The 14,457-nt window shown below is 36.1% G+C and overlaps 1 protein-coding gene across 6 annotated transcripts in view; it reads left to right on the top strand.

The window, feature by feature from the left end:
* The window catches only part of HSPBAP1 (HSPB1 associated protein 1), a 58,301-nt gene that overhangs the window by 7,861 nt on the left and 35,983 nt on the right, over nucleotides 1–14,457 (top strand). For 5 of the 6 annotated variants that reach the window (XM_082394935.1, XM_082394937.1, XM_082394933.1 and 2 more), the window contains one exon: nucleotides 5,018–5,203. The exons of the other annotated variant lie outside the window; for it this stretch is intronic. In XM_082394935.1, the coding sequence (XP_082251061.1) occupies nucleotides 5,065–5,203 (139 nt within the window). In that variant the 5' untranslated portion in view covers nucleotides 5,018–5,064. The remainder of the gene's footprint in view (nucleotides 1–5,017; nucleotides 5,204–14,457) is intronic. 6 annotated transcript variants of the gene reach the window in all.

Here is a 14,457-nt window from a genome sequence, read left to right as displayed (position 1 = left end):
TGGTGTAAGTTTTACCATTCGGTCTTCAGTCTGAACACAGTCATTTTGTTAAGTAGTACTTGAATAATTCCATCAGCATTTTTCTGACCTGATCTAAATGTTCATTATTTTTTACCCTGATATCTACCATTCCAGATGGTAGATGACCCTTGTGTGTATATACAGTAGTCATCAGATTGATGAAGCCATCATAGGCTTACCTGTATGTATTTAGAAATAAATTAGCTCCCAATGCTAGGACCCAATTTTTTGTTCATACTGTATCACTGTGGTGAGTCTCTGCATTGTAACTTGAGGCTTACTCTGATGTCACCTTCTGAAAATTTTTTAATAAAATATAAAACTATTAAATTTAAAATTAATAGTTATTAAAATTATACCTGACATGAGGAGTGAGTTAATTTCAATTTCAGGATCTTTGTCTTTGTTGTATTCTATCAATATTAGGAGCGTATTCTGGAAACTTGGTATTTCTTGTCTTAAATTCTAAATCTCAGATACAAATCCAAGCCAGATATTAATTGACTGAAGCCAGATTGCTAGCAAATTCAGAGAAATTAGGTTTCAAATTATCTTGTCCTTTGCATTAATTAAAGAAAAAATTAACTGAGAAAAAAGTAAATTGCTTTTTGATGGTGTTTCACCATCTCCAAAGAATTGTTACCAAAGCTGTAATAAATCATCTGAATAACATGCTACATTTGGAGGGAGAAGAGACTATTGTGCGACACCTAGATCACTAATCATTTTTTCCAGCAGTTTCTAAGTCATCTAATTAGAAATTGCTACTTGCTGCAAGTTTAGACCTAAATACATTTACTCTTTAAAGGCTTTTGAGGTTGCTTCAGAATTTTTATAGCTCTTTGCAAATATCCCTGGCATGGAATGACTGGGTGCATCCCTAGGCTATTTAATTAATACAGTGTAGATTGTATTCCTCTTTAAAGAAAATTGTAACACTTAAATTTGTTAATTTACTAGCCCAGTTCATTGTTGATTAAACGATCAGAACCCAAATTACTTTTATCTCACAACCAGCTGATTGTTTTATTTCACTGATAAGCCTGAAATCTGCAAGTATGCTAATTTCCTGTTATGGTGAGCATCCTACTGATCTACTCTGCATATGCTTTATAGCACTTTTCATTCATTTAGCAAATGTTTGAGCATTTAATATATTCCAATCACTGGGCCTGGTACTTTCTCAGCAAACTTTAGTTTTTAGGGTCTCCTATTAAATAACCTTTGGGATGTTTGGCATTTTTTGATCAGATCATTAAATACTTTTTTAGAAAATTTAATGTTATGTTAGAGGAAAAAATATTTATTTACTTCTTTGAAGCTCCTCTGTCAAAACACTACTCATGTGTTACTAATGCCCACGTACTTAGGTGTACAAATATGAGAACTGTTCTGAAAACATTCAAAGCCATGTGATCTATTGGCTCTGATTTAAGATAAGCAGCATGAATAAATCGTCACCCCCAAAGGACTGGTGCTTCTGTTTTTCTCTGCCCTTTAAAGTTCTAGAAGCAAAATGTTCAAAGCTTGAACATTTTACAACCATAGAACTGAAAGAATGTTACAGTGAGTCCCACCAGCCATGATTCATCCAGCCTAAACTAAGCCACAGAGCACTCTCTAGGGAGAATATGGTTGTCCTTGAAAACCATAGCCCCAGAAGGCAAGGTGCTATACCAGTTATGAACTAATAACAGAGTCCTGTCTATGAGTTAGTGTATTTATGTGAAAGGGTTCAGGGGATAGAATTTTGCTGGCTTTGGTTCAGGGGCACAAAAATGGACATCTTTGCATTCTTTCAGCCGGTGTTTGCAATTTCCTGGGCCTTTCTTTTATCTGTCGAGATGGTTAAACATGATGTCTGTTTTCCAGGCAGGATATAGGAGAGGAGGATAAGGGGGAAAGGCTGACTCAGCAACTTCTAGATGTATCCCTGGCCACTCCTATCTGCATAGGAATCTGGCAAATGTAATTTTTCAGCTGCTCCCATTGCCCAAAGTTCTGTTAGTGAGGAAGAAGGAACCAGTAGTGGGTAAGGTAGGCAACTAGCAATCTCTACTATAGGTATTAACTACTCCCCCCACCACACATACAAACATGTGCACAAACCAGAACATTCCTCTCTCCCCAACAACACATGTGGATTTATTATCTATGGATCCATCTAAAGCTTCCCTGCACCAGCTTATCTTTTCTGGTTATACTGTCTCTCTGTTTTTAGTGCTAGTGTAAGTCCTACAGTTTTAATTCTCTGGAAGCAGGATTATGTGGTAGAAAGAGCATCGGACTTGGAATCAGGGAACCTGACCTATAGTCCTATCATCACTGGTGTTTTGACCTTTGACATCTGAACTTCCATTTCTTCATTTGGATAATGGAAATAAAATACCTTCTCTACCTGTATTTTACAGCCTTCTTAGAGGATCCAGTGAGCACTTTTATTTTAACAAAAGTGTGTGGCAAATAGTAAAGCCTTATACAAGTAAATATATGGTATTGTTATGATGATGATGATCAAAACCAAGCTCTCATCTTCCCAACAGAAGGAGATGTCACTCCTAACCTTTCTCTCGTGGCAAGTCACAAAGTCTGGAAACCTCAGTCTTCCTTACAGCTGCATCTGCCTCCTACCCCACATCTCTTCAGTCATAATAGTCTTTGACGTCGTTCTCCTAGTATTTCTCCATCTCTACCATCTCTGCCTTCCTCACTGCCACCCTTTGTTGTTCAGGGCCTTATTACCACTCTTCTCACTTGGCTGTTGCAATAACTCTCTGAGTCAGTTCCAGTCCCTACAGCTCCACACATTTCTACAGAGCCCTCATTTTTATTGTTAATGAATTGAATGTACCAGGGGACTGTACTATGGGAGAAATATTTAGTAAATTATTTTTCTACTTTTGAGACATTTGGTTGTTTATATTTTCAGGTTTTTTATTATGGTAATAGATATTTTATGCATATGTATGTACATATATATAGTATAAATGAATATGTATGTAGCTTATGATTATTTTGTTAAAAGCACATTCCTCTAACATGAGTTATTAGGTTAATGGGTGGTTCTTTGAGACTTTTGCATCATTTTCCCAGTTGTTTCCCAAAGGGTAGTACTAATTTATATGTCACAAACAACAGGTATTATCATGAATGTATTGCAGCTTTTCATGGTCTAGCAAAACTTTAAAAATATATAATAAAAAATGTGACTTGTCCATTTTCATACACAGGGAATCCAGGCACTCCAAGTCCAGGAAGACTTGGTACATTGCAATCTAGGTAACCCTGTGCTTACATTTATAGGCTGGCATGGGTTAAGACCTTTTTTAAATAATTCCTGGTTGCAGCCTGTTTTCCTTAACAGGGCTCTTCAGTACGTAAAGGTCACTTAAAGATAAACTTGGGCCTTCTTTTACATAGAGACCTAAGAGTGCCTTCTGTCTTCCCTACTCCACGTAGCCCCACCTCTTGCACTTGCCCATCCCCTGAAGCACCCGCACTGATGTCCTCACATGAGAGCCCTGACTACACAGAAGGGGCCAGAGTGTTCTCAGATGTCAACTGCTGAGGGCTTAGAGCCTGCTCGCTTTCACCACTGGTTTAGGAGAGGTTTCCGAGTTTTGCCCTTGTCTGAGAAAGGAGGGCCAAACTGACCTAAATTTTCATTTTCTTTAAAAACAAGCCTCACATTCAGACAAGTACAAATTACTCAGGTTCCTCGATGAGTCCTTCTCCATCCCTCGTCCTTTTGTCAGATAGTTTAGAAGAAGGTTGGTTGAAGGGGGAATTTGGATTATTCATGAGCTTTTCGTAATTTTTTGAGTAAGTGTAATTACAGATTAGGTAACTGAAATAGAGGGTTTAGCTGATTGTACTAGAGAATCATAAATTCATGTTTTGGGGATCAGAGTATGAAGCATTTTTCAACTTTCCCCCCAGACTTTCATCTTGAGATGTCTTTAAAGAGAAACTTACTTGTTCTTTAATTTTTTTTTTAATATATTTTTTAATAAATTTATTTATTTATTTTTGGCTGTGTTGGGTCTTCATTGTTGGGTCTTCGTTGCTGCGCGCAGGCTTTCTCTAGTTGCGGCTAGAGGGGGTTACTCATTGTTCTGGTGCACGGGCTTCTCACTGCGGGGGCTTCTCACTGCGGTGGCTTCTCTTGTTTCAGAGCTCAGGCTCTAGGCGCGCAGACTCAGTAGTTGTGGCGCACTACTGTGGGCTTAGTTGCTCGGTGGCATGTGGGATCTTCCCAGGCCAGGGCTCGAACCCGTACCGTCTGCATTGGCAGGTGGATTCTTAACCACTGCGCCACCAGGGAAGTCCCTACTTGTTCTTTTATTTAACAAATATTAATCTTTACCCTCCTATCCGGGATTAACATTCTATGATTGAAATTTATTGAAGTCCTCAGTAAGTCACAGTGTTAGTTTGTGCATATTCCCTTGTACAGTTTATAGATGCAGTCAGAATCAATGATTAACACTGATATCCACCCTAGCACATATTTTATCTTTTTAAATCTTGCAATAAAATAATCCCCTCTCCTGCTCCCCATCCACTGCTGTATGAATGCGGTAGTCTTTTTGGCAAGAACATGTGCTATATCAAGTAGAATTATTGCTGAGTCCAGCAACTCTACTTGTTCAAGAGTAGGTTCCATCAGCATTTCTTACATAATTCTCTATTTAGGAAATAATATTTTCAAAAAATTGCATCTTTTAAATGTATATAAATACTTGGAAAGCCTTTTTAAAAAAACATTTTTGACATTGAAGATTGTAAATATTTTCCAACATTTACAATTTAATATTTGAGAAAAATCATTGAAGGATTATGGCTCTTTGAGGCCAAATATTTATGTAAACAGTAATAAATGAAGAGTAAATGCAGTGCAATTACACAGAAAGATTTGCCATAATAGAAATGATATTAGCTATTTATTCTTCATATTATATGAAATAACTTTTAAGTTATTTATTTCTCTCCCTAGGTAAACATGTCAAACCTTTTACACCAGAGAAAGCGAAAGAAATTATAATGTCTTTACAACAACCTGCAGTCTTCTGTAACATGGTTTTTGATTGGCCAGCCCAACACTGGACTGCAAAACATCTTTCTGAGGTCCTTCAGGGCAAGCAGATACGATTCAGGATGGGAACGAAACACACAGATACAGGTAGGACTACAAGGAATCATCATCATAATGTCTCTTCAGTAGCATTCCCATATTCTCAACCGTGGTTTCTTTATCTCTAGAGAATCCTTTATTTCGAATCCTCTTTTGGACCATTTTCAGATAGGAAAACTTCATTAGAGATTTTAAAAGGACAGTTTAAGATAATTTTTTTAGACTAAACAACCTATAATTTATAACCCCACATAAAATGTAGTTGTTCATGTATCATGGTTCATTGATCATAGTAGACACTTAATAATAATAAATATTTGTTAATGTGCTATTATTTATGTGATTGAAAGAGACCAATACTAATCTAACAATCCCTTCTACTTTTGACTCATGTACAATGTGTCCTTTTATTTGTCGCCTCACTCACTATTTATAGTGCTCAGTCTGGGTGTAATTTTATCTCTCTGCTTTATCAGCTGCCTGACCTCTATTGCATTACATAAATGTGAAACATATGTGAAGCTGTTTTTTTCATCCTCTTAAGCAATTTGATTTTGCCAACTCCCTCTTCTTCCCTGAAGACTTGTAACAGTTTGATTTTTTGCCTTAAGCCAGATAAAGCAATTACTGTTACTCTAAAAACAGTTAGTTTATAGGAAAGAAAGAGTTTACATTAGAAACTGTTTCTAATCTAAAGAAGTCCATGACCACTGTCTGGCTTCAGAACATGTGTTTAACTTCTATTTAAATATGGGTAAACTTGGTAGTCTAGAAGTTCATAGTGTTTTAAGCATTGCTGTGAAGTGGCTCTAAGAATATCTATTAATAACTCAGAAGGAACCAGAAAATTACCCAGTTTCTCTTCCAGCTTCTCCAAGCTTAGTTTTCTCATGTTGATCTTCTAGGATATCTCATATAATTATTGGGTTTTTGGTGTCTGGAACCCCTTTGTACTCCAGTGACAGGTAGAGCAGGATTAATAGACCCTAAACTCTTTGGCATCTCATTCTAGTCACAGACCAAAATGTTTATTGTATTTTTAAATTAAATGCTAGACCAGCAGCAACTATGTAAAAATCAGCTTGTTCTCTTTTCTTCTTGATTTTAGTCAGATAAATTTTCCACTCATTGAAGTGTCTGTTAAACAATAATTTGAAGAAAAATAGAAATTGTAATTTTTTCACCTCCTGGTTAGACTCCAAATACAATACTACTACTAAGAGCTATTGAGAACTGTTGTGTCAGGCACTGTTCTGAGGGCTTTATACATATTACCTCTCTCAATCTTCTTCAAACCCACTTGGAGTGGTACTATTATTATCCTGTTTTATAGTGGAGATACAGTAATTTGACATTTTAAAGTTACTACTCCAGCATAGAAGAAAAAGGGAAGTAGAAAGTCTCTGCAATTGAGAGAAACTGCTCTGAGTTTTTACTAAAAATAATTTGTTCTTTTTTAAAATTCAGACGAAATTCACATAAAATTCACCATTTGAAAGTATACAATTCAGTGGTTTTAGCATCTTCACAATGTTGTGCAACCACAACCACTATCTAATTCCAGAACATTTTCGTCACACTGAAAAATCTGGTTCCCATTAGCAGTCACTCCCCATTCACCCCCTTCTCCAGCCCCTGGCAATCACTAATCTACTTTCTGTTTTTATAGATTTGCCTATTCTGGATATATATAAATGGAATCATACAGTTGTGGCCGTTTGTGTCTAGCTTTTTTCACATATCATGTTTTCAAGATTTACCCATGTTTTAGCATGTATCTGTATTTTCTTTTTATTGCTGAATAATATTCCATCATATGGATAAACAAAATGTTTATCCATTCATCAGTTGATGGACGTTTGGGTTATTTCCACATTTTGGCTATTATGAATAATGCTACTATGAACATTTAGGTACACGTTTTTGTGTGGACATATGTTTTCACTTCTCTTGGGTTAAACCTAGAAGTGTAATTGCCGAGTCATGCAGCAGCTATGTTTAACCTTTTGAGGAACTGCCAAACTGTTGCCCAAAACAGCTGAACCATTTCACATTCCTACCCCAAAGTGTGAGGGATCCAGTTTCTCTACATCTGTGCCGATACTTATTCCATTTTTTATTCTGGCCATCCTAGTGGGTGTGAATTATTATCTCATTATAGTTTTGATGCATTTCCCTAATGACTAATGTTGTCAAGCATCTTTTTATGGGCTTATTGACCATTTGTATATCTAATTTGGAGAAATGTCTATTCAAATCCTTTGCTTGTTTTCTAACTGAGATTTTTTTGTTTTTATGTGTGTTTCTTTGGGGTTTTTTTGTCTTTTTGTTGTTGAGTGGTAAAAGAGATCTTCATATATTCTGGATACTAACTCTTATCAGATATATGACGTGCAAATATTTTCTCCCATTATGTGGGTTGTCTTAATAATTTGTTCTTTTTAAAGTTATTTCTTTGAGTATAAATACAGTACTTCCACGAGCAGTGTAGGGTAGTGATGTAAGAGAGCTGACTCAAATCAGATTGCGTGGGTTCAAATTTTGACTTACTCTGTGACTTTGAGCAAGTCACTTAACTTTTCTGTATCTTAGAAATGTTTTCAAGATTAAATGGGTTCATATTCATTAAACATTTACAACAGTGCCTAGCACATAGTAAATGCTCAAAAAATATTATTTAAAAGTAGAAATAATTTAAAAAATTAAAATATACCTTCTCATTTTAGAGAACGCTGGAAAAATGGGAAGACCCAAAGAAATTTAAACACACTTAGTCCTATTACCCAGAGGCAATCACTAATTACATTTTGATACATGTCCATGCAAGCCTTTCTGTATTTTAAACATAAAATTGTGTTAATTTTAACAGCCTGTGTTTTCTCTTTTTTTACTTAACATATTCTGAGCAGCTTCTCTTGACATTAAATATGACTTTTAAATGGCTACCTAATATTCCATTGTATGGTAGTACCATAATTTATTTATTTATTTATTTTTAATTAATTTATTTATGTCTGTGTTGGGTCTTCGTTTCTGCACGAGGGCTTTCTCCAGTTGTGGCAAGTGGGGGCCACTCTTCATCGCAGTGCGCGGGCCTCTCACTATCGTGGCCTCCCTTGTTGCGGGTTGCGGAGCACAGGCTCCAGACGCGCAGGCTCAGTAATTGTGGCTCACGGGCCCAGCTGCTCCATGGCATGTGGGATCCTCCGGGACCAGGGCTCGAACCCGTGTCCCCTGCATTGGCAGGCAGATTCTCAACCACTGCGCCACCAGGGAAGCCCCATAATTTATTTTTAAAATTCTCCTATTTTGCTTAGATTGCTTAGAAGTTTTAAATTTATAAATAAGACTGTACTGAGCATGTTTGAAAGTAAATCTTGTCCAAGTTTCTGATTGTTTCCCTAGGATAGATTCCTTGGAGAATGACTGGGTCAAAGGGTGTGAACATTATCACCAGGAGCAGCACAATCCAAGAAGCTTCTTAGGCCAGAAACCTCTGAGCCATTCTGGTGGCCTCTCTAAGCGGTGTCTGGTGACTTACACCCGAAGTATCCAGCATCCACCTGCTTCTCTGTCCGAGGCCATCCTCCAGTTGGGGTTACCCTGCTCTCTCACCTCCGTGGTTGCAGTAGCCTCGTCCCTAGTCCCTGTGTACTCCCTGCCCTCCCGCCTCAGCCATTCTTCATCCTGAAACCAGAGACAGTTTAAAAAAAAGAAAAATCTCATCTTCTTTCCCTGTTTAAAACCCTTAAATGGCTTCCCATTACCCTTAGGCTAAAGACCAGCATTTTTGTTATGGTATAGGAAGCTCTGCTTGCCTCCTCAGCTTAATTCCCCTTTCTGAGCTTGGGGCAAAAAAGCATTTTTTCCAGTTTTTGTATTTCCAGAGATTTGCTTTTTCTTACTTCAGGGCCTTTGCATATACAGTCTAGCCGTTCTCTCTTTTCCCACTTCCCCTTACCCCAGCTTTACCTAGTTAATTGCTCTGCTTCCTTCAGATCTTAGCTCAAAGGTCGTTCCCTCATGGTAGTCTTTGTGACCACATCTCCCTCCCCCACCCCCCAAATCAGGTGTTACTATTAAGTTATCTCAGAGCACCTTGTATTTCTGAGTAACACTTAGCAAGCACAGTTGTAATCACATGGTTAGTTGTGTAAGTAATTATCTGTTTAAAGTCTCTCTTCCCCTCAAGAGGGCCACCTTGTAAGGGCCAGGGCCATGTCTCATTATTGGCTGAGCACCTAATATCTGGATAGTCAGACATCTATGGAGTGAAAGAATGAAAGACCTTTGATACATGAGGCCAAGTGCTTTGCAGAAGGGTGGTTTACATTTACTTTCCTTTCAGAACATGCAAGGGTGCCTGTTTGGCCACTCCTTTCCCGAAACTGAAATTTATGTTTTTAAAAAACTATCTTGTTGATAGGTGAGAGATGGGTGTCTCATGACTTTAATTAACATTTCTTTGCTGGTGATGTTGAACATATGTTCGTGTTTATGAATAATTGGTATTTTTGTCTGGTAATTGTTCTTTCACTTATCCTGATTAGGGTTTCAGGGTTTGGCGTTTTTTTTAATAAATAAATTCCTTATGTTAATATTAAGAATACTGTGTTTGTTTACTAATGTACTAATGTACTAAACAAATGTTTCCCAGTTTATTGTTTGCCTTTTGATTTTTGCTTCATATTTTTTATAGTAAAGTCAAATAATATTTCATTAATATTTTTATTCTTATATATTTTATTTAGAAATTCCTTCTGTATCCTGACAATAGATAAATGTTCTAATATTTTCTTCTAATAGCTTAATGATTTCTTTTTTACATTTTACTCTTTATCCATTCCATATTTATTTTAGTATGTGGCGTTCACTGACTTTTTCCCAAATAGTTAAGTTGGAAATAACATCTTTATTGTAGTACCATTACTGAATAATCCTTTTTTTCCCTATTGACTTTGAAACCATCTTTATTGTATTACTATATTCTTGTATATTCCAGCATCTGTTTTTGGACATTTTATTGAGCTATCAGTTTTGGTGCCAGTAAAACACTTTTTAAAAACTATTTTAGCAACTGGTATATATTTTAATATTTGAAAGAACAGTTCATCCTCCCTAATCACTCTTCTTTCTCAGTATTTTATTAGATACAATTGAATTTTATTCCTCTAAACGAATTTTAGAATTAAACAGTGCGCCCACATTAAACAATGAATGTTGCCTGCCCTCAAGCCATCAGCCACTGCAGCTGCCTCCCCCCCCCCCATAATGGTGCTCCCTGAGGGGCATTCGGAACGGAGAAAAACAGGATCCTGGCCCTAGATAGTTAAGATGCATATCAAAGCAATAATATCAGTGAGCCAAGACTTTTGCATCTTCCCATCCATAGAAAAGCACTAAAATCATTAACTTGAGATGTCTGGTTTTTTTGTAATCAGCAGTAATCGTTTGATGTTCGACTCTTTTTTTTTTCCACGAAAACTCCTGTATATCCTGGCACCTCCCTTACCTCTTTAGAACAGTTCCTCAGAACATCTGAGAGGCCATCTCCCAGACTATAGTCCTCACTAAGATACCCAAATAAAACATAACCTGCAACTTTTAGGTCATGTGTTTTTCTTTTTTTCTTTCAGTCAACAGGATTTTAAATGAAAATTCATGAAGTGCTATAAATTACGTAATTTGGAAAGAATCTACCTTGTGACAATACTGTATCTTCCTACACAAGAATGTGTAATCTTCACTTACCTAGTTTGTTTTATCTCAGTAAAAAGATTTGGGGAAAAAAAAAAGATTTGGAGTTTTCATATAAGTCTACAAATTTCTTAAAATATTATAAAATTTTTATAGCTCTTAGGAAATATTTTTGCCTCTTTTGTTTTTCAAACTGTGATTGATATACAAATAAAAACCATTTATTTTTTGCATGTTTATTTTTTATCCAGCCAGTTAATAGTGTACATAGTTTTTTAGTTTATTCTTGTGGGCTTTTTAGTAAGACAGGCATATGAGCCTGGCATATATGTTACAAGCATAAGGCATATGAGTTACAAGCATATTGCTTGTAACAATGATAACTTTGTTTCCTTTCTATTGAGCATATTTATTTCTGTTTTAGGTCTTGGTTAGAATTTTTCTAGAATGCTTGAAATAATAGTATTAATAACTAGCATATTTGACTGTAATGTATCTCTTAGTTTATTTTAGGAAGTAGATAATGACATCACAATAGCTCTTTGAAACATTTTGGATCAGATTCATTTGCCAACATGTATTCTCAGTGACAACACTATACCTCAGCTGGCAGTGATTTGGCAAGCAGATGTAGAAATAATCCTAAACATTTGTTGATAGGGAGTGGAGTAACAATCAAAAGTCATACTCAGTACCCACATTCCAAGTGTTTCTTGCTTGTGAAGTGATGAAGTCTAACAAAATGGAGAAATATTTGTTTCACTGCTGTGCAAAAAATATTTTAGGACTCCCTTTTATGAGAGTCAAAAGCAAACTCAATTTATACACTATTTCCAAATCCTAAACTCAGCTGAGCTTCCTCTTACCTAACATTTTGACAGTAAGTAGGATGAAAGTTGCAGCTGCCTAGGCTACTTTAATGTTAAACGAAAGAACAATAATAATCAAGTTAGAAAGGAATAATTCCATTGCATAGAATAAACTAAGAAAAACAACTGTACTACCCAGAAAGAAATTGTCATGATAACAGAATGAAAACAGTGCCTTTGGTGCTATTATTACCAGGAACGGGTGAAAAGATTCTATTTTTTTTTTTTTTTTTTTAGAATTTTAAGTCTAAAGATTCTATTTTGAAATCACTATGTAAATGAAAAAGTCTGTCATCTTCATTCATTCCATTCATTGTAATTTTCCCCTTACAGTAACAGTTCTCACGTGTAGTTTTTTGCATTTTTAGATTTTCATTCTTTTAAGTACAGAACTTGCTGTGACAGAAAATGAAGTCTTCTGATGACGGTGCAGTACAGATGTGCCTGTGAAAACTGGTCATAACTGAAAAGTCCTCAGTCTACCCTAGGGGCAGGTGGCTCAAGCAATGGCTTTAGTATTCCGTTGGATCAGTTGGATTGAATTTTGTGAAATGAAAACTTACAGGACAGTAGAATGTGTTCAGGCTCACATTGGAGCTTACTGAAATGATTTAGAAATGATTCCAGCACCAAGAAGCTTTCTTGCTACATGGGTTTTTGTTAAAAAACCGTGTATTCCAATGCTGTTATGGTAAATTCTTGATGATAATGTTGATAATATTAAGAGCTTTTATATATCGATGGGTCAGTGTGTGCCAGCCACTATTCTAAACGCTTCTCAAAAATTATCAAATTTAAATAGTTCTTAAATCTGCAGGGTTTTATCTTTTAGATAAATGTAGCCTAGTAAAGTTTTCCTGCTTCTTAAAGTCAGGTGACAAGTTGATGAAGTAAATGAATTAAGGGTGACACATACCCTCCCCTCCATTATTTCTCTGCCAGTATAAGGTTTTAGGATAAAGAGAGGAGGGAGAAACGTGATTGGGATAATCCTAAACAGTTTGGGCAGAAATGGATGGAAAAGATAAAAGATGTTTGAATATTCTTTTCTTCCTACTACCAATTCAGCTAACTTTTAAAGTGCCTCAAGTAAATATATGAATGAATAATAAAAAGTACTAATAATAGTGTCTAACTTTTACTGAGCATCTGCTATGTGTCTAGCACTGTGCTGACTGATTTACATGTGTTAGATCTACATCTCCTCTTGAAAGGATTTCATGTTTTCCAAAATAGATCATAATCAGGTTTCTTGAATATTAACATCCCAATGTACATTTAAAGTATTCAGCTAATTGTAAAAAAAAAACTCATTTCATCACTATTTAGAAGAATAATTCTGGAATAAATGAGTTCTACCCGTAATAACAAACCACTATGGACAGACAGACTTCTCTTCAAGCTTTCCTGATCAACCCTCATCTCCGTGGTCTTTGCCTTTTCCTAGGTGTCTATGGCACAAAATTTGGCATCTAGTTATATGATGCCTCAAATTCCCTATTATTCTGGTTGAAGTTTTCTTTTTATCTAAATATAGTCTAAACTCAAGAGTATTATCTATTTCTTTTATGTTCCTGCAAGCCTGAGCACAATGCTAGTTACAAATTAGGTACTTAATAAATGATTTTGAAATAAATGGGTTAATGAATAATTGAACAGACTTTAAATTGCCGTTGTCTACTTAATGATTGAGGACCTGTGTATGATAAATGTGCAGTATAAAGTTGAAAATTTTCAAAAGACAGTTTTTTGTTGTTGCCTTTTTTTTAAAATTATTTGAAGAAGTAGTTCTCAAACTTTTTGGTCTCAGGATTCCTTTAGACTTAAAAACGATTGAGTACCCCAGTGAGTGAGTTTTTTTGTCAATGTGGGTTATATCTAGTGATACTTAGCATTATTAGAAATTAAAACCGAGACATGTCTACTTAAAGAAAAATGCTCAGTGTAAGAACTGTGAGTTTAAGTTTTATTCAGGGTCTTAAAGGACTGTAGCACAGGAGATAGCCTCTCAGGAGCTCTGAGAAAACTTCTCCGAAGGGTAAGGAAGAAGCCTGTATACATATGATTTTTGGCTAGGGAATGTGTGCAGTCAAGCAGACATCTTGGTAAAAGATTACTGCTAGTCACAAATAACAAATATCTACAGTTAATGATTTTAGTGCTTTTCTTTAGGAAGATGCAAGAGTCTGGGGTCATTGAAGTTCTTCCCGAGATATACATCTCACTATCTACGAGGCTCGCTTGTCCAAAGCACAGAGCATGCTGTTATGGTCTTAATTTCCTCTATCTGAAGCACAGAGTGTTTCATCCTGTTATGTCTTAATTTCCTCTGAGAGTGCACTGGTTGGTCAGTGACTGCAGTGGGTTACGACTTAATCCTTGTAGAACTGTTTGGTGAGCAACGCTCTTTGTTCTTCTTTGTTTACAGACATTTAAAAATATAAGAACATAAGCACATAGTTCACTAGCTGTCGGAGCAGTGACGTCAACACAAGTTGTGTAGCCCCTGGAAAACTCCACCGTACTCTTGTGAGAGAATAAGTGTGAAAAGGGCAAATACTGTTGTAGTATTATTATGAAAATAGTTTAGACCTCACAGACCCCTGAAAAGGTCTTGGAGAAGTGATAAACTAAAGTAGTCCACTGGATTACTGCATCAGGCCATAGAAAGGATAGTCTTTAATCTTAAGGTTAAAATTGTGTTTTTTACTTTTAAATTTAATCGTGAGTATTGTT

The sequence above is a fragment of the Balaenoptera borealis genome (genome assembly GCF_965194805.1).
Source record: "Balaenoptera borealis genome assembly, chromosome: 5".
NCBI classification, from domain to species: Eukaryota; Metazoa; Chordata; class Mammalia; order Artiodactyla; family Balaenopteridae; genus Balaenoptera; species Balaenoptera borealis.
The sequence above is the reverse complement of the archived record's forward strand: the minus strand, read 5'-3'. Positions and strand labels throughout refer to the sequence as shown.